The sequence below is a fragment of the Hypanus sabinus genome, chromosome 2 (assembly GCF_030144855.1).
Source record: "Hypanus sabinus isolate sHypSab1 chromosome 2, sHypSab1.hap1, whole genome shotgun sequence".
Lineage (NCBI taxonomy): Eukaryota > Metazoa > Chordata > Chondrichthyes > Myliobatiformes > Dasyatidae > Hypanus > Hypanus sabinus.
In genome coordinates this window covers 113,892,810-113,911,470 of record NC_082707.1, presented here as the reverse complement: position 1 = coordinate 113,911,470, position 18,661 = coordinate 113,892,810, and the positions used below count along the sequence as shown (strand labels likewise).

Sequence of the window (18,661 nt, the reverse complement as noted above, 5' to 3'; positions counted from 1 at the left end):
GTGACAGGTTTTTTTTACAGGTTATAAAAGGAAGACCCCACCCTGTGAGGGGGGACAGTTCATGGCTGGATTTGCCAAGTTGACTTCATGCCACTGTGTGATTTAAGATTATGGCGCAGTTTAGTTGAAGGATGAAGTTTTTATCTAATGCCTAAAGTTTAAAAGGTCATTGCCAGCAGTTTCTTTACAATACTGCTAGTTGAGAATCAGTGGAGAGTGAAGATCGGAGTTTGGGAGTTAAAGATCGAGGAGAATCGATTTTCGACAGTGAAACGGGTTCGACCTTGTTTAATCCTTATTCAGAAGGAATTCGTTGACTGTTCTCGTGTTAATCTCTGCGGGATAGCAGAAAAGATTGAGGACAGTGATAAAGGAAAGGTCAGTGCCTTTAAGCCTTTTTGTTTCGTTTCGTAAATTCTTTGTGGGAAAAGTTCAACGTCGGGGACTGAAGCAAAGCGACATGAAAGAGAATTTAAATCGTCTTAAAAAGTCTCTCCCTTAAATGGACTGTGAGCATTTCGAACTTTTGGCAATACTACTTTAAAGAACTGTTTTTGCAACATCGCTTTAAGAACTGTTTGAGCTGCATCGCTTTAAGAACTGTTCAAGCTGCCGCACAGCAGCTGATTTCCGGTTACGTTAGTGTTTGTTTTCTTCTGGGGGGGTTTGTTTTCAGTGTTTAATAAACGTGTTATTTGTTATTTAAACCCTTGCCTAACTCATATATTTGTTGTTGCCTGAATACGTAACAGGATAAAGGGGAAGCCTTTTAGGACGGAGATGAGGAAAAACTTCTTCACACAGAGAGCGATGAATCTGCGGAATTCTCTGCCACAGAAAACAGTTGAGGCCGGTTCATTGTCTATATTTAAGAGGGAGTTAGATATGGCCCTTGTGGCTAAATGTATCAGGGGGTTTGGAGAGAAAGCAGGTACATGTTTCTGAGTTGGATGATCAGCCATGATCATACCGAATGGCAGTGCAGGCTTGAAGGGCCGAATGGCCTACTCCTGCACCTATTTTCTATGTTTCTATGTATTCACAACTACAGCTTCACAAATATGCCTGCACAACTATGGCTTCAGCCTCGTCCTTTGCCTTATTTCCAGGTTTGCTCCATTGGTTTCTGGGGGCCCTGCCCTCTTCACTGCTTCTTACTGCAGCTATTGTCCTTGCACTGATCCTCCTTCTCAGCTGACGTCAGACTCTGCATGAGCTCCCTCGGGATGCTAGCTTTGCTACAGTAATCTTGTGTACTCGTGCATCATTATCTGCCGGTATATGTGATCTGCCTAGGATAAGGGATCCATCGTTGAATCTGCTACAGCTTTCAAATTCATTCCACAAAAGAACCTGTGAAAACTTCAATTTCCCTCACTAGCTTTGGTCTGTAGCCAGAGCATAAGTTTGCTAACCTGTGTAACTAAAGTGCATTTTTATTACTGTGTTTGATTCAAGCCCACTATATTTCCCCTCAATGCATTTCTGTTCTCTTGGATACACCTCTCCTTCTTGCCTCTATCATGCTTCTTCTCATTTCTCTCCTGGATACCTAGGCTCTGCTAACCATTCTCCAGCCTACAGTGCTCCTTGACCCTAGCACTCTGGCTGAAGTCCTAGGCTCATCTCCCTCTTAGATGAGCTAACTGCTTCATCATTCTCAAGATCCCATTCAACATCTGTTGCTTCAAAGCTCGCATCCCTAACTGTCTTGTCCTCCTCTTAGGTCAATCTTCCCAGCCAGTGCTGCCCCCATGTTAATCGTTCCAACCACTTTCCAATCACACACACTCTGGCAAAATACACCATTGAACATCTCCTTCCATCTCTCCATTATGAATGAAGTTCTTAACAATCCCAACTTGCTTGAGTTATAGCATCAATATTGTGGCTAATTGGGTGGTGGGGTGAAGATTTGCCTCTACCAAAGGAGGGGTGAGGTGCTCCTCCCTTCCACCAGCCTGCTGGCCACCCTTGGGCAAGGTGTAGCACCTGTTCAGCCTCCACCAATCGGAGTCACATGAAGCCATGGGAAATGGTTCATGGTGGATGGTCGTATGAGCTGCAGGTGCATATCACAAGTCCTGATTACGCGATCACTGATGACAGGCAGAGAGTATTAATAACGGCGGAGACACCCGTCTTGTAAAGACACTGACCAGAAGAAGGCAATGGCAAACCACTTCTGTAGAAAAATTTGCCAAGAACAACCATGGTCTTGGAAAGACAGTGATCACCCACATCATACAACACAGCACATAATGAATGTACAAACTGTGGCTAAAGGGTTTAGTGATGTCACCTACCCTTTTATAGAATGTCTCCTCTTTTGCCTCTACCTTCCTCCATAGGTCTCACCCAAAATCTGGATTAATAGCAGCCGCTGACATCTTGGTTTTGATACATGACTCTCTAGCAGACTATCTCACTTCCTCTGTCCCTCACCTGATGCCCCCGGCCAATCAATCCACCCTCACCTGATGTCACCAACCAATCAATCCACCCTCACCTGATGTCACCAACCAATCAATCCACCCTCACCTGATGTCACCAACCAATCAATCCACCCTCACCTGATGCCCCCGGCCAATCAATCCACCCTCACCTGATGTCACCAACCAATCAATCCACCCTCACCTGATGCCCCCGGCCAATCAATCCACCCTCACCTGATGTCACCAACCAATCAATCCACCCTCACCTGATGTCACCAACCAATCAATCCACCCTCACCTGATGCCCCCGGCCAATCAATCCACCCTCACCTGATGTCACCAACCAATCAATCCACCCTCACCTGATGCCCCCGGCCAATCAATCCACCCTCACCTGATGTCATTAACCAATCAATCCACCCTCACCTGATGTCACCAACCAATCAATCCACCCTCACCTGATGCCCCCGGCCAATCAATCCACCCTCACCTGATGTCACCAACCAATCAATCCACCCCCACCTGATGTCACCAACCAATCAATCCACTCTCACCTGATGCTACTGGCCAATCAATCCACCCTCATCTGATGCCACCAGCCAATCAATCCATCCATTCTCACCTGAATCCATGTATCAATTGCCAGATTTTGCTTCACACCTCTTCACAGTCTCAGTCAGGGTTACCGGCAGAAGGCAGGGGGTTTAAAAATAAATGCAGCCATGACTGAATGGCAGAGCCAACTTAACGAGCAAAATTACCTAATTCTGCTCCTATATCTTATGGGTCTTTTGCTCTTTCCTTCTAGACCCTAAAGCTAGTTATGATCCTTGATTTCCTCACTTGCAGACCCCAATCAGTTTGGATTAGCAACAAAATCTCCTCAACCATCTCCATCAACTCAAGTGCACCACACGGCTGTGTGCCTAGCCTCCTGCTCTACTCACTTCATACTAGGGACTGTGAGACTAACCATAGCTGCAATGCTATATTTACGTTTGCTGATGACACCACTGCTGTAGGCCGAATCAAAGGAAAGCAGCATCCATTAGCAGGGAATTAGCAGGTCATGCTCTTTTCTCACTGCTGCATTTAGGAAGAAGGTACAGGAGCCTCAGGATTCGCAGGTTTAGCAATAGTATTAATCAGCAGGCTATCAAAGTGGATAGCTTTACTCAACTTCACTTGCCCTGTCACTGAAATGTCCCCCCAACCTATGGACTCACTTTCAAAGACTTCATCTCATGTTCTCAATATTTATTGCTTATTTATTTATTATTATTATTATTTCTTTCTTTATGTATCTGCAGTTTGTTGTCTTTTGCACGCTGGTTGAACACACAAGTTGGCACGGTCTTTCATTCTCTTATGGTTACCTGTATTATTCTATTAGAACCATAGAACATTACAGCACAGAAACAGGCCTTTTGCCCTTCTTGGCTGTGCCGAACCATTTTTCCACCTAGTCCCACTGACCTGCACCTGGTCCATATCCCTCCATGCCCCTCTCATCCATGAACCTGTCCAAGTTTTTCTTAAATGTCATAAGTGAGCCTGCATTCACCACTTCATCTGGCAACTCATTCCACACTCCCACCACTCTCTGTGTGAAGAAGCCCCCCCAATGTTCCCTTTAAACTTTTCCCCCTTCACCCTTAACCCATGTCCTCTGGTTTTTCTCTCCCCTAGCCTCAGTGAAAAAAGCCTGCTTGCATTCACTTTATCTATTCCCATCATAATTTTATATCCCTTTATCAAATCACCCCTCATTCTCCTACGCTTCAGGGAATAAAGTCCTAACCTATTCAACCTTTCTCTGTAACTCAGTTTCTCAAGTCCCAGCAACATCCTTGTAAACCTTCTCTGCACTCTTTCAACCTTATTAATATCCTTCCTATAATTCGGTGACCAAAACTGCACACAATACTCCAAATTCAGCCTCACCAATGCCTTATACAACCTCACCATAACATTCCAACTCTTGTACTCAATACTTTGATTTATAAAGGCCAATGTACCAAAAGCTCTCTTTACTACCCTATCTACCTGTGACGCCACTTTTAGGGAATTTTGTATCTATATTCCTAGATCCCTCTGTTCTACTGCACTCCTCAGTGTCCTACCATTTACCTTGTATGTTCTACCTTGGTTTGTCCTTCCAAAGTGCAATACCTCATACTTGTCTGTATTAAACTCCATCTGCCATTTTTCAGCCCATTTTTCCAGCTGGTCCAGATCCCTCTGCAAGCTTTGAAAACCTTCCTCACTGTCTACTACACTTCCAATCTTTGTATCATCAGCAAATTTTGCTGATCCAATTTGCCACATTATCATCCAGATCATTAATATAGATGACAAATAACAATGGACCCAGCACTGATCTCTGTGGCACACCACTGGTCACAGGCCTTCACACAGAGAAGCAATCCTCCACTACCACTCTCTGACTTCTCCCATTGAGCCAATGTCTAATCCAGTTTACTAGCTCTCCATGTACACCTAGTGACTGAATCTTCCTAACTAACCCCCCATGCGGGACCTTGTCAAAGGCCTTACTGATTTATTGAGTGTGCCTAGAAGAAAATGAATCTCAGGGTTGTATATGGTGATATATATGTACATAGATAATAATATTATATTGAACATCTGAAATGGTTTCCCATTCCAAGCACCATCCTTTCCCTTTAAATCTGCTGAGGTCTATCAGCATTTTGTCTGCCTGATTTCCATGGGGAAGAACTCCAAGCACTAAAACCATTGTTTTGGCACATTCAAACCAATGTGAACACTGCTCAAAGATTTCCCCATCCCATCTACATTCCCTTCCACAAAGATGCTGTTGCCTCCCGTATCTGTGCCTACCCTTTTTGTATCTAAGATTCATCCAATCAGATTTTTGTCTCTGGAACACCACTGAAGTTGTCTTGAATCCTTTGTACCTGCAACTGCATAAATCTAACCATCCTTATCCTTTGAATGCTGATTATACCATCCTCCTGCAACACCCCTCCATCACCCAGCTGGTGAACCCATTATGTAGAATAGCAACATCTGAAAAGACATCCAGGTCAAACTGCCTGGCAATTCCCCCAAACATTCAGTCACATTCGCTCTGGAACAAAGTTTTGGATGAACAACAACTTGTTCCCTCGCTGTCAATTCTGTGCCCAACCCTGACCATGACTTCAGTGTGCTGACCAATTCCCAGCCTAAATATTCCACTCAATATGTGATTGTATATGTTTGAACATCCAATCCCATTTCTAGTCCAGCCCCATCTTCTACCACCTCTACAACCTTTTTTCCCTCTCCACTGTCCACTCTCACTTTTCTCCATGGCCTAACTCACTCCTTGCCCTGCACTGGCTTCCAATCAGCTGGCACTTTAAGTTTAACATGCTTGTCATCGTGCTCACCAGCTTTGCTCCACCCTATCTCTGCAGCCTCCTCCAGCCCTGCAGCCCTCTGACATTCCTTTGCATTACTTTAATTCCCATCTCTTGTGCAACTTTTATTCCCCACCCCAATAACAAAAATGACAGCAAACCTTAGAACTTCCTTCTTAAGCCTTAACTTGTGCCTCTCTCCTCTTTTTGTTCATTTCATAAAGTTCATCACTTTATTTAAAATTTGTCAGAATCTGTTTTGATATCACTGGTATATAGAAAGCCAGGAAATTTGTTGTTTTGCAGCAGCACATTGTAATACATAATAATAGCAACTATAAATTAGAATAAGAAGTATATGTTTAAAAATGTTAATTAAATACTGTAAGTAACCATCATTTGTGTAAGGAGGATAAGGAGGTGACCTTATAAAGCTTTACAAAATCATGAGGGGTAGTCAAGGTGAACGGTCACTGACTTTTTCCCAGGATAGAGGAGTCTAAAACTAGGATGCACAAGTGTAAGGTACGTTTTAAAGGGGGCCTGAGAGGCAAGTTTTTCCACACAGATGGTGATGGGTATGTGAGTTGAGAAGCCAGCGGACTCGGGTACAATTACAACATCTAATTGGACAGGTGCATAGTTTGGGGGATATAGGTCAAACACAGGCATGTGGGATTAGCTCAGATAGACAACTCAGTCAGCATGGATAAGTAGCTCTGGAGGATCTGCTTCAGGGTTGTACGACTCCGTAATCTATAATACTGTGCAAAAATCATAGGCAAATGTATATACTGTGCCTCAGGATACATCCACACTAGACCGGATAATTTTGAGAATGCCAGTTTCGTGTAAAAACGATAGGCATCCACACTATGCATTTTTGAAAATATCTCTGTCCACACTGAAATGGAGATTTCCGTGAATCTCCTCCTACTGTGCATGCACAGGACACATCTACCGATAACAAGTGACATGTTTGGTGTCGAATCTCGCCGTGAAAGTGCACGTTTGAGTAGTTACAGACTAGAAAAACTTTACGGGCAGCTGTTGGCTCTCACACAGGAGAACTTAAAAGTAAAAAAAAAACAAATACTGGAGCGTACGGCGGCAACCGACAGGGAGTCCACAGACAGATTGACCCGGCTGACAACGAACATTGAAAAACTGACTAACTCTGTTGCATTAGTAAAGCACCTTGTTAAATGTATAAAACATGTCTGCATCAGTGTTATCTTGTACTTCCATACAATGTTACATTAGGCTGTTACACATCTATTGTCTGAGAAGTACTTGCATAAATAGGTAAACCACCTTCATAGGAGCAAGGACAGAAAACAGGGCAAAGTGAGTATATTTATTTATTCAGTAAGTTATGGGTCAAAGTATTTGGTGAGTACATTTCTAACTCTTCTGGCTTCAGCCTCATTGCCATCCGTTCTGAAATTGTTAGGTTGAGTTCAGGAAAACAGTGAAATAGCACGCTGCTATCTGACAGCGTTTTCAATTTCTCCGGTAACCCTGTCCACACTGCTCCAGCCAATCCGGCGTTTTCAAAAATACACACTTTGGAGAGTGTTTCTGAAAAGCTCCAGTTTTGGGGGGATGAAAACAGCGTTTTAGTGTGGACGGAGGGTAAAAACGAAGAGAAAAAGCTTCAGTTACAGATTTATCCGGTGTAGTGTGGACATAGCCTAAGACTTTGAATAATACTGTACTTGTCAATGTAGAGCAAAGCACAAAGTTCACTGCAGATGCTGTGGTCAAATCAAGACATACAAACAAGCTGGATGAACTCAGCAGGTCGGGCAGCATCCGTTGAAAGGAGCAGTCAACGTTTCGGGCAGAGACCCTTCGTCAGGACTAAAGGAGAAGGGGGCAGGAGCCCTATAAAGAAGGTGGAGGGAGGGTGGAAAACCAATCAGAGGAAAGATCAAGGGGTGGGGGAGGGGAAGCAGGGAGAGGATAGGCAGGAGAGGTGAAGAAGGAATCTAAGGGGAAAGCACTATGGGTAGTAGCAGAAGGCAGAGTCATGAGAGGTGATAGGCAGCTAGAAGAGGAGACAGAGTGAAGGTGGGATGGGGAAAGGAGAGGGAGGGAATTACCAGAAGTTGGAGAATTCAATGTTCATACCAAGAGGCTGGAGACTACCCAGACGGTATATGAGATGTTGTTCCTCCAACCGAAGTTTGGCCTCATCATGGCAGTAGAGGAGGCCACGTATGGACATAGCCCTCCCCCACCCCTTGATCTTTCCTTTGATTGGTTGTCCACCCTCTCCCCACCTTCTTTATAGGGCCCCTGCCCCCTCCTTCTTCAGTCCTGACGAAGGGTCTCGACCCGAAACATTGACTGCTTCTTTCAACGGATGCTGCCCGACCTGCTGAGTTCATCCAGCTTTCTTGTACGTCTAGAGCAGAGCACGTTTGTAAATCTGGCTGGAGCAAAGAATGTTGCAATTGGTGAGGGTGGAGTGCCATGGGAGGGTGTGGGACGGGTGGCAGAGAAGGAGTGCCAGAGGCAGGGGCGGTGTGGGTGCAGGTACATCCAGTCCTGAGACACCAGGCAAAGTCATATGATTCCAAACAATTGGTGTTTTGATCATTACAGAATGTCCCTCTGGTGCTTTCCATTCCGTCCCCTCTCCTTTCCCCATTTCCCAACCATGATCCCCCTCTCCCTGTCCCCTTCCCATTCACAGTGCACAATAGAGCCTTTTGCGCAGTACTGTACCAAATTAAATTCTTTTGCTTAGTAGTAACATCCTTCTGACTACATTGTCGAGAAATGCCTTGACGTATTTCCTGCATTAGGTCTCCTGTTGCCAACACGTATGTCACTTCCTGCAGCAACGTGTCCCTCCTTTGCCCTGATCATTTCCTGTTTCCACATTTCAGGTTCAAACATCATCTACTTGCCTACATTCTCTTCAGTTTTTCTGGGCTAGGTTATTTCCCTACTTATCTCAGAGAAATGTAACAAATACTTAAAAATGGGCAAAGATGAATCGAGCAAACAGCGACTTGAAGTATATCTCTCTGAGATATATTTTTCTAGTTGCTGCTTCCTATATACATCTTTAGCCATTTTTAATGTATTTGTTACATTTCATGCCACAGAGTATAATTCACTGCATTCAACTTAATCTCTCATTTACCTGTACACTTGACAAACCTATCCCCTTTGGCAGAATTCTGCAAGTTGCTACACCCTCCTAATTTGGCAAAATTGCAAATGTTCCTGGGAAGTGGCCAACAGCACATTAGCCAGCGTCTCTGAAGGTGAAGGCATTTTGCAGTCTGCAGCCGAACAGCCTGTACAAACATCCACCACCTGCTCCCACGGCCTCACGTGACTCTGACTGGGGGGGCTAAGCAGGTGCTACACCTTGTCCAAGGGTGACCTTGCAAGCTAGTGGAGGGAAGGAGCACCTCACACCTCCTTTGGTAGAGACGTATCTCCACCCTGCCAATTACAATGTTTAAAAGTTGTTTGGAAAGGCATGCGGATAGAAAAGTAGAAGGATACTTGAGCAAATGAAATTGGTCTCACTAGCTATCATGATTAACATGGGCTAAAGAGTCTGCTTTTATGCCGTACAACGCTACAATGTTCTTTAGCAAACATATTGTTAAACCTGCTGGGATTCAAAATAATGCTTCAAATTTATGAAGGTTAGCAGATACTTCATATTCAGTTTGCTGTGGAACAGATTAAAACTCACAGTTACTTAACTACTTACGCAGGGTGCCATCCACTAAACTACCACAAACAATTCCTGTGTTAATGGCCAATAAATAGAAAGTAAGAGACTTCAGCTTGTGAATATTTGTGTCTCAAATAGAAGGATTGCCCCCACAGTGCAGATTGCTACACTGAGACTAAAAGTACAAAGTACTACGGTTCTTGCAGACCCATACCTGATTCTTGCTAGCTGAGGTGACTCTTGCTGAAGTGCCGAGTGAGAGGTCTGCCCGAGGGGAGGTGCCCGAGGTGGAAGCCTGATCTCTTGACTGCTTCGGGCTGGACTGAATGAAAAAGCAGCTAATGGGTCTCCAGCCAATACTGTTTCTTCTCCTTGGTCTTGTTCCCTGTGGAGAGTCTGGTCCAAAGGCACTTCTGTCTGGTGGGTTGACAGAGTTCCCTGGTTGAGGTGCAAGACTTTGTACATTATTGAAAGACTCTGTTCTCTGCCGTTCATATTCCAGTGAGGGGACGGTCAGGTTCTGGGTTAATTTGGTCCTGTGAATCCCACCATCATTCTGTTGCAAATGTGAACTCTTTGGCAGATGGAGCCTAGCCGTGAGACTTCCATTCTCCCCTTTACAACATCTTTCCTGATCTCTGGAGAGATTACTGCTCCAACGTCCCGTATAACTTGCATGCTTTTGCAGCATTTCTTGAGTGTCACCTTCCTTGAATCCCCTCAGTGGCCACTCTTTCCTTTGGGAAAAGCAAATGGTATTTCTTCGTAAAGAGTTGGATCCTGTAAACGAGAGTTCCCTCAGGTCGGACAGCAACCCTGTGAGGTAACTATTCATTGCTGGTACACTTCCACGGACGATAGGCTGTGCAATAAAACAAACAATTTAAGTAATACAAAGATAGAAATATACATTGTAAGATCAAAGGGCACAATATAGTTTGTATTTCACACATTTTCTTACATCAGGCAGTTTGTTCAAAAACAGCTTACTGCAGAGTCACAACGTTTGCCAGAAATCAGGCTCAAACCTGGATCACTGGAGCTGGAAGGAGGAAGCTCCAATTTACCTGGCAAGTATGACCAGCTGGGGTCTGGACAAAACACAAGCACTCCACGTACAGTTAAGGACCATAGCTGATTAGCAAGCAAGGCTGAGTAGTACAGCAAAGGAACATGTTGTCTTGTGCTTTACACTGCTTTTTTTGGATGAATTCAGGTGACTATCAATGAGATTATGCAGCCTATGGAGGAACGCAACATGAATTTCACAATACTAGCAACACATTACACAGACTGTTCACTTAATGGCTACGTTATATTATCCTTTTACAAACATAACCACTGTTTCACTCTTCGCACTCCACTACCACCTAGGCTAACTTGTTTTCTCTCTTTCTCCATTCCAATGAAAGGACTTCAGCCCACAGACCTGCTGAGTTATTCCAACACTTTCTGCTTTTACTTCAGAAGCACACAGGACTTCAGACAAGAATAGATCGGACCTGCACTCCATGCACTGACACTTACCTACACCTCCAAATACCTGATCACCATGCCAACTATATACTTTCTTCAAACTTGCACCTATACTCAGAGTCCTGCAGAAGGGTTTCGGCCCAAAATGTCGACTGTTCCGTAGATGCTGCCTGGCCTGCTGAGTTCCTCCAGCATTGCTCAGATTTCTGGCATCTGTAGATTCTCTCTTGTCTGCGACCTATTCTTAAACACTGACTGCTCTGAACTCACTCCCCCAGTCCCACACTTACTTCACCAATGCTACTTAATCACAATCTGCCTCCTGGACTACCGAGCCCAGGACACACTGAGTAATGAGGTGCCAGCACTTCACTATCTCCCCAGTCCTTGCCTAATCTTCACACCACAGGCATGAAACAGGGAAAAGAAACCAAATGAATCACTGCAGACTTTTGGGATGCACCAAATAAGGAAAAAAAAGACTTTTCCAAGGAAGGAGAACTCTCATTAACAAAATCAACACAAGCAACACACTCAAACACTGAATTTCAGAACAGCAGTGGGGAAACCATCAGCTCATCGACTCATCCAGCATTTACCAGCACTTAGTCCATAGCCTTCTATGCCTTGAAGATCCAAGTGCTAACCCAGATGTTTCTTACATGCTGTGAGTTTACCTTCCTTTTCATCATCTTCTTAAGCAGTGTGTTTCAGATTGTAGCCTTACTCTAAACAGGGAAGAAAGCCCTTCCTCAAATCTCCTTCAAACCTGTTACATCTTAAACCCATCCACTGCCCCCCCCCCCACCTCTGCCATGGAGGAAGGCTTTTTATGACCTACCCTGTCCATGCCTCTCATTATTTTAGTACATCCCTATTAGGTCACTACTTTGCTCCACTGAAAACTGACAGCTGAAACACTCCATCCCAGGCTGAATCCTGGAGAACCTCCTCTGTACCCTCACCAGAACGATCAACATCTTTCCTATAGTATTGTAACCACAATATTCTAGCTGCATTCTAAGCAAGGTTTTATAAAGCTGTACCAAGACATTCCTGCTCTGCTGTTCTGTATCCCAGCTAATAAAGGCAAGCATCCCATGTGTCTACTCCACCGTCTTGTCTGTGCTACCACCTTCAGGGATCTTACCTGTACAAAAAACACACATGGGCTGCTGTTGGATGAAGTCGAGGGTGCTCATATCAAAGACAGTTGAGGATGTCCATGTTCCTTCCAGCCAATACTCACTGGGCCTCAATCCTGGATGTTCACCTCCATTCTAAGCCATCAGCTGGGTAGGGCCGTGGATATTTACAGTGTAGGTGGCTTTGAAGATGCACAGCATGTTGTTGAACCTTCTGCACTCATTCTACCCACTGTCCAATGACCACTGGATTGCCAGTGCCTGAGGAGGCTGTAGAGCTGCTACTGTTCACTGACAGGTGGGGAAGTTCTAGTCCAGAGATGTTGTATGTTTGCAGTAAACTAGCTCTTGGATTTCCTGGTCAGATGGCAATGAGGAGGCATATAGGAGACAGACAGATCAGCTGGCTGAGTGGTTTCACAATAATAACCTCACACTCAATGTCAGCAAGACCAAGGAATTAATTATGGACTTCAGAAAAGGGAAATACACACCTGTCCTCATTGAGGGGTCAGCGGTAGAAAGGGTGAACAGCTTCAGGTTCCCAGGCACCAACATCTCAGATTCTATTCTGGGCCCAACACATTGATACATGAAAGAGGCATGCCAGGAGCTTGGTTGTGTTTTTCATTAGCGGCTTGAGGAGATCTGATACATCCTACAGACTCATGCAAACTACACCAGATGTACAATGGAGAGCATTCTGACTGGTCTGGAGACTCCACCGCACAGGGTCACAAGAGGCTGCAGAGCATTTTGCAGACTCAGCCAGCTCCATCACCGACACAACCCTCCCACCATCGAGGACATTTTCTCGAGGCAGTACCTCAGGAAAGTGGCATCCATCATTAAGGACCCTCACCATCTGGAACATGTTCTCTTCTCATTATTACCATCAGAGAGGAGGTAAAGGAGCTGAAGAGTAACACTCATGACTTGGGAACACCTTCTTCCCCTCCACCGTCAGATGTCTGAATGGTCCATGAACGATCCTCATTATCCCCCTTGAGCACTGTTTACTTGCTTGTAACCTATCGTCATTTTTATCATTTGCACTGCATTCCAGTTGATAAATAACAAATTTCATGTGTGGCTTTGGATTTCCAGCATCTGCAGAATTTCTCGTGTTTATGAATAACGAGCAAGTGTTTATGTACTATTCATAAATCTAAAGGTGAAAGAGAAGAAGGTGTTCTTGAGTCATTGAGTGACTGTTTTTAGGCTGCTGTAGGTCATTCGTGATGGTAGTAGTGAGAACGGGGCATGTCCCGGCTGGTGATGGATGGCCACCCACTTGAGGCAGCACTTTTTGAAGATGTCCTTGATGGTGGGAGGGCTGTGCCCATGATAGAGGTGGCTGAGTCTACGGCCCTCCGCAGTCTCTTGCAATCCTACACATTGGAGCCTCCAGACCAGGTTGAGGTGCTTCCACTCAAAATACGCCCCACTGTATATCTGCATATGTAAGAGTGACATACCAGATCTTCTCAAACTTCTGATGGAGCTGCTGGTGTGCCTTCTTCATGACGGCATCAATGTGCTGGGCCCAGGAGAGATTCTCTAAGGTGTTGACCCCAGGAACTTGAAGCTGCTCACCCTTTCCTCTGTTGACCCCTCAATGTGGATCAGTGTTAGTTCTCCTGACTTCCCCTTCCTGAAGTCCACAATTCCCTGCTCTTGCTATCACTGAATGCAAGGATGTTGTTGCAATACCACTCAACCAGACAACGCTCCATCCACATCCACAGAATCTCAGCCCTTCAACGTGGGCTGCTCTCACCCTCAGTATCTATAGACATCGGCCTCAATACCCCTCGCCCATAGTCCCTCACCCCCCAGAGACCAATTACCCCCCACACACAGTAAGCATAAATTACCTTTAATGGTGCCACATCCTCAGGCATAACTATGGAGTGATCTTCCAGAGGTTTTGGCTGCTTTACGCCATCCGCCAGCAGCCCCTGCCACTGCTTGGGAAGCCCAATAAATTTCTGGCATTGTGGGTCGAAGGAGGTGTGGACCCTGTGCTGGAAGTTGACGGGAGCTGAAATTTCCAGTTGACGGGCTTTCCGTTTCTTCCACATTTCGAGCTGATGAAGCAGAGCTTCGGGAAACAAACCTGCCACAAGAGAGAGAGAGAAAGCAAAGAAAACCACGTGTCTGGAGGCAGGGATGAGCTGGGGCTGGCAAAACTCAGGTGATCACATTCCTCACATTTGACTGCAGCCAATGGGAAACACGAGCACAGAGTAAGATCTTGTAGGGACCTGTAACAAACGGTGGATGTCAGCGCACAAATAATCAGACAAGCAGCTTTCAGGCTCTGAACTGAAGGAACTGCAAAGCTGCAAATGGACTAGACCAAAGAGGTGACACACTACAAGGGACCTCCTGAATCTGCTGGTAAACTCTCAGGGAAACCCCATAAGTACGGACACGTTAGAGGCATAGACAGATATAATTATTCAGTTACACAGCATGGAAAACAAACCCTCTGGCTCGACTCATCCATGTTGGCTAAGTTGCCTACCTGAGCGAGTCCACTCCCTCAAAACCTTTCCAATGAATTCTCCTATCCAAATGTCTTTTAAGTGTTATAACCGTACCCTCCTCTAACCACTTCCTCTGGCAACTCGCTCCATATATCCACCACTCACTGTCTGAAAAAGTTTTCCCTCAAGTCCCTTTCAAATCTTTCCCCTCTCATTTTTAAGCTACGCCTTCCAGTCCTGGACTCCACTACCCTCGGAGAAAAGACTGTGGCCATTCACCTTATCTACGCCCCCAAATGTTTTTATAAACCTCCATGAGGTTGCACTTCAGTCTCCAATACTCCAGAGGAGAAAAAGTCCCAACTCATTCAGCCTCTTCCCATAAATTGAACCCTCCAGTGCCAGTATCATCCTCATCAATCACTTCTGCATCCTTTCCAGTTTAATGACATCTTCCTGAAGCAGGGTGACCAGAACACAATAGTTCAAATGTGGCTACAAGGTTTGTGTGATTGTAACGTGGCACCCCAACTCCTGTTCTCAGTGAACAGACTGACGAAGGCCAGCGTGCTAAATGCCTTCTTCACCATCCTGTCTACCTGGATTGCCACTTTCAAGGTACTATGCACCTGCACCCTCTATGATTTGCCGTGTAAGTCCTACCCTGCTTTTCCTTACCTCCTGGCATTTATCTGAATTAAACTCCATCTGTCGTTTCTTGGCCCATTTTCCCAGCTGATCCAGGTCCCATTGTAATCTAATTCACTGTCCACTATATCACAAATTTTAATGCCATGCACAAAATTACTGACTATGCATCCCACATTCTCATCCGAATCATTACTATAGATGACAATTATTAGGCAGAAGGGTTTAGTTTATTTGGCCATTTGATTATGAACTGGATCAGCACAACATCTTGGGTCTCATGTTTCAGAGTATAGTTTTGCTCACCCTGTTATGGGAAAGATGTGGTTAAACTGGAAAGAATGCAGTGAAGATTTATGAGGATGTTGCCGGGACTAACAGGCAGAGTACCTCGGGTAGAGAAGTCCAAAAGGAGGGGGTATAGATTTAAAAGGGACCTGAGGACAATTTTTTTATGCAGTGTGTGATGAATGAGCTGCCAGAGAAAGTGTCTGAGGCGGGTACAGTAATAGGCTTTATGAGGTTTGGTGCATTGAGGGGTGGAGCTTGGAAGCAAATGGGACAAAAGCAGGAAACTTGGACTAGCTGGGTTTGCATGGGCTGATTGAGCCAAAGAACCTGCATTCATGCTGTACTGGTCTATGACTATATAAAATCAGCCAGTCTCAAATATTCTCTTGGGAAGCCCTCCACCCCTTTAACACAGACACACTCCCAGGAACCCCTCCTAGACACTGACACAATCCAAGGGAGCCCCCGGTACAAACAGACACCATCCCACTATAGGAATGGTTAACTGGTCGCCCCTTTATAGAAGGATGTTGAGGCTTTGGAGAGGGTGCAGAAGAGGTTTACCAAGACACTGCCTGGTTTAGAGGGTGATGCACCATCAATAACTCACACTGAGACGTAAGGCGAGATATCGGCTTTTATTGACTGGAAGAAGGAACCAGGAATGAGTGTCTATCATACAATGTCCTGGAGACTGAGGCCGAGCATCAGGCCTCAGATCTCCTTTATACAGGGGCCTGTGGGAGGAGCCACAGGAGCAGTCAGCAGGGGGCGTGTCCCGACAGGCACATAGTTCACCACAGAGAGCATGTGCTATAAGGAGATACTGGACAAACTTGGGCTGTTTTCTTCGAAGTGGCGGAGGCTGAGGGAACACGAAGGAAGTACATAAAATTACAAGAGGCATAGACAGACATCTTTTACCCAAGACTGAAATGTCTAATACTAGAGGACATACATTTAAGATGAGGTGGGACAAGTTCAAAGAAGACGTGCAAAAACGTGTTTTTTTTTACAGAGAGATTGGTGGGTGCCTGGAATGCACCTCCTGGGGTGGTTGGGGGGTAAGTATGACAGAGGCATTCAAAAGGCTCTTAGATAGCACGAGGATGTGCAGAGAATGGAGGGATATGGACATTGCACAGACAGAATGGGTTCATTTAGTTATGTATTTATTTACTAGTTTAACTAGTCTGGAACACCATCCTGGGCCAAAGGGCCTGTGAATGTGCTGTATGTACTATGCCAGAAAGCGATGTGCTGATAGCTGAGTTCAGAACACAATTGATGAACGACTAGAGTTGCAGTATTACCGGCTTTGTTCCCTGCAAAGCCCCTGCCAACCTGCACCTCATTACTTGTGGTGAACTACATATACTTGTCTGGACACGCCCCCTGCTGACTGCTCCTGTGGCTCCTCCCACAGACCCCTGTGTAAAGCGTTTGAGGCCTGAGCCCGGCCTCTCAGTCTCCAGGATGTAGTATGGTGGTCACTCACTGCTTGTTCCTTCTTCCAGTTAATAAAAGCCGATATCTCGCCTTTACGTCTCAGAGAGAGTTATTGATGGTGCATCATTACTCCTGCATTCTCCCCACAACCCATGCCTCATCCTCACCGCTGACCTTCCCCACAGCTACGTTCTAACCCTGCAGCCTCTCATGGTTTCCCTTTGTCTACATTGTCTTACCCTTAGCAAACAAGGCAAGCAGTTTTGCAAAACTCCTGCAGACTGCAGCACAGGTACTTAGTTTGCCCGGAACTTAAAGCCCAGCCTCCCACAACCCCAAACTGCACTCACATCACTTCGGAATCAAGCACTAAAATTTTTCTCTCATTTGCAACGGAATTCAGAGCAAAGAGAAAGTTTACTTACCACCTAACAGTAGGTTATAAGAGTGCGCTCTGGGTGTGTGTGGAAGGCCCACTTTGCTGGCTTGCAGCATGTCTCTGCTTGTTCAAACACTCAGGCAGTGGAGCTTACACTCAGGTGCGATGGCTTGGCAACGGATTCGCCCATGAGTAGTTTCTTTGCAAGCTGTATTTGCCTTTTCTTCAACCGTGCAGTGAGTCAACCGGAGTTGTTGCAGTTGTGAATGGGTTGGTCAGAATCTCTCCCGTCAGATCTCCTCACTCTTCAGCACACCAGGGCCCACTCCCCTAAGGCCATTTGGAATTTGTAAGGGTATACAGTCAGGATATTCAACAACAAGGGGTGCCACACCTGACCTGAAACCCTCTTAAATTAACGCCTGCATGCTTCAGCATTCCAATGGATGATGTTGCAACCTTAGACAAAGAGGTACTGAGCCCAACACAGTGTTCCAAGAAATGAAACTCCAGTCACTTCATGGCTTCAAGCCACTACAGGGTAGGTATATTGTAAAGCTGATTCGCAAGGGTTTAATTTTAAAGATTTGTAGTAGGACGTTCCCAGGCATTGTTTCAAGGGCTGCTCACTGCCCTGTAACTCTGGAAACAGGGCAACATGCAGCAATAGAGGAGAGCACTATACCAAAAATAAAATGCAGGAAGGAAAGCAGAAAATTATAAACATTTCCTGCATTCAGACAATAATTTGATTCTAATTCTTCTCATTGTTTGTCGACCGCTAATGTCATGCTGACTTCATAAATGTTTTCAAGGCACGTTAAAAAATATCATTATCTGTTTCAGCAGTAGTTCAGCTACAAAGCCCACTGCTCCTGATTTGTAAACAAGAACCAGTAACTCCCATGGTCAGTCTGGGAAAGGGAGAAGGCTGGGCCTGTTTTCGGTCACCATACAATCTCTACCAAAATCAGCCTAGGCTTAACCCTGGTAATGTCACACTGACCCACAGACAGCTTAATCTCAGTTCCTAGTCACCCCACAATAACCTTGGTCAACTCACACTGAAACCCACAGTGATGTTGGTCACCTTACAGAGACTGTGGCCACCTCACATTGACCCTCCACAGTCACCTTGGTCAACTCACGCTGACCATGAATATGCCACTGTCATCCTCTGGTGGGAGCCTCAACATAAAGGGGTATCCTTTTAGAAATTCTAGAGGAATTCCTTTAGCCAAAGAGTGGTGAATC

General features: G+C 45.3%; 1 protein-coding gene across 3 annotated transcripts in view; it reads right to left on the bottom strand.

The window, feature by feature from the left end:
* Positions 1–17,934, bottom strand: part of LOC132382484 (serine/threonine-protein kinase PAK 4-like) — a 61,484-nt gene extending 43,550 nt beyond the window's left edge. For 2 of the 3 annotated variants that reach the window (XM_059952718.1, XM_059952737.1), the window contains exons 1-3: positions 17,454–17,934; positions 14,026–14,267; positions 9,742–10,389 (exon numbers count right to left, since the gene is read on the bottom strand). In XM_059952718.1, coding sequence (XP_059808701.1) covers positions 9,742–10,389; positions 14,026–14,267; positions 17,454–17,523 — 960 coding nt within the window. In that variant the 5' untranslated portion in view covers positions 17,524–17,934. Of the gene's footprint in view, positions 1–9,741; positions 10,390–14,025; positions 14,268–14,362; positions 14,416–17,453 lie in introns of all 3 variants that reach the window. The other variant, XM_059952726.1, reaches the window with a different exon arrangement.
* Positions 17,935–18,661: the final 727 nt, after the last annotated feature.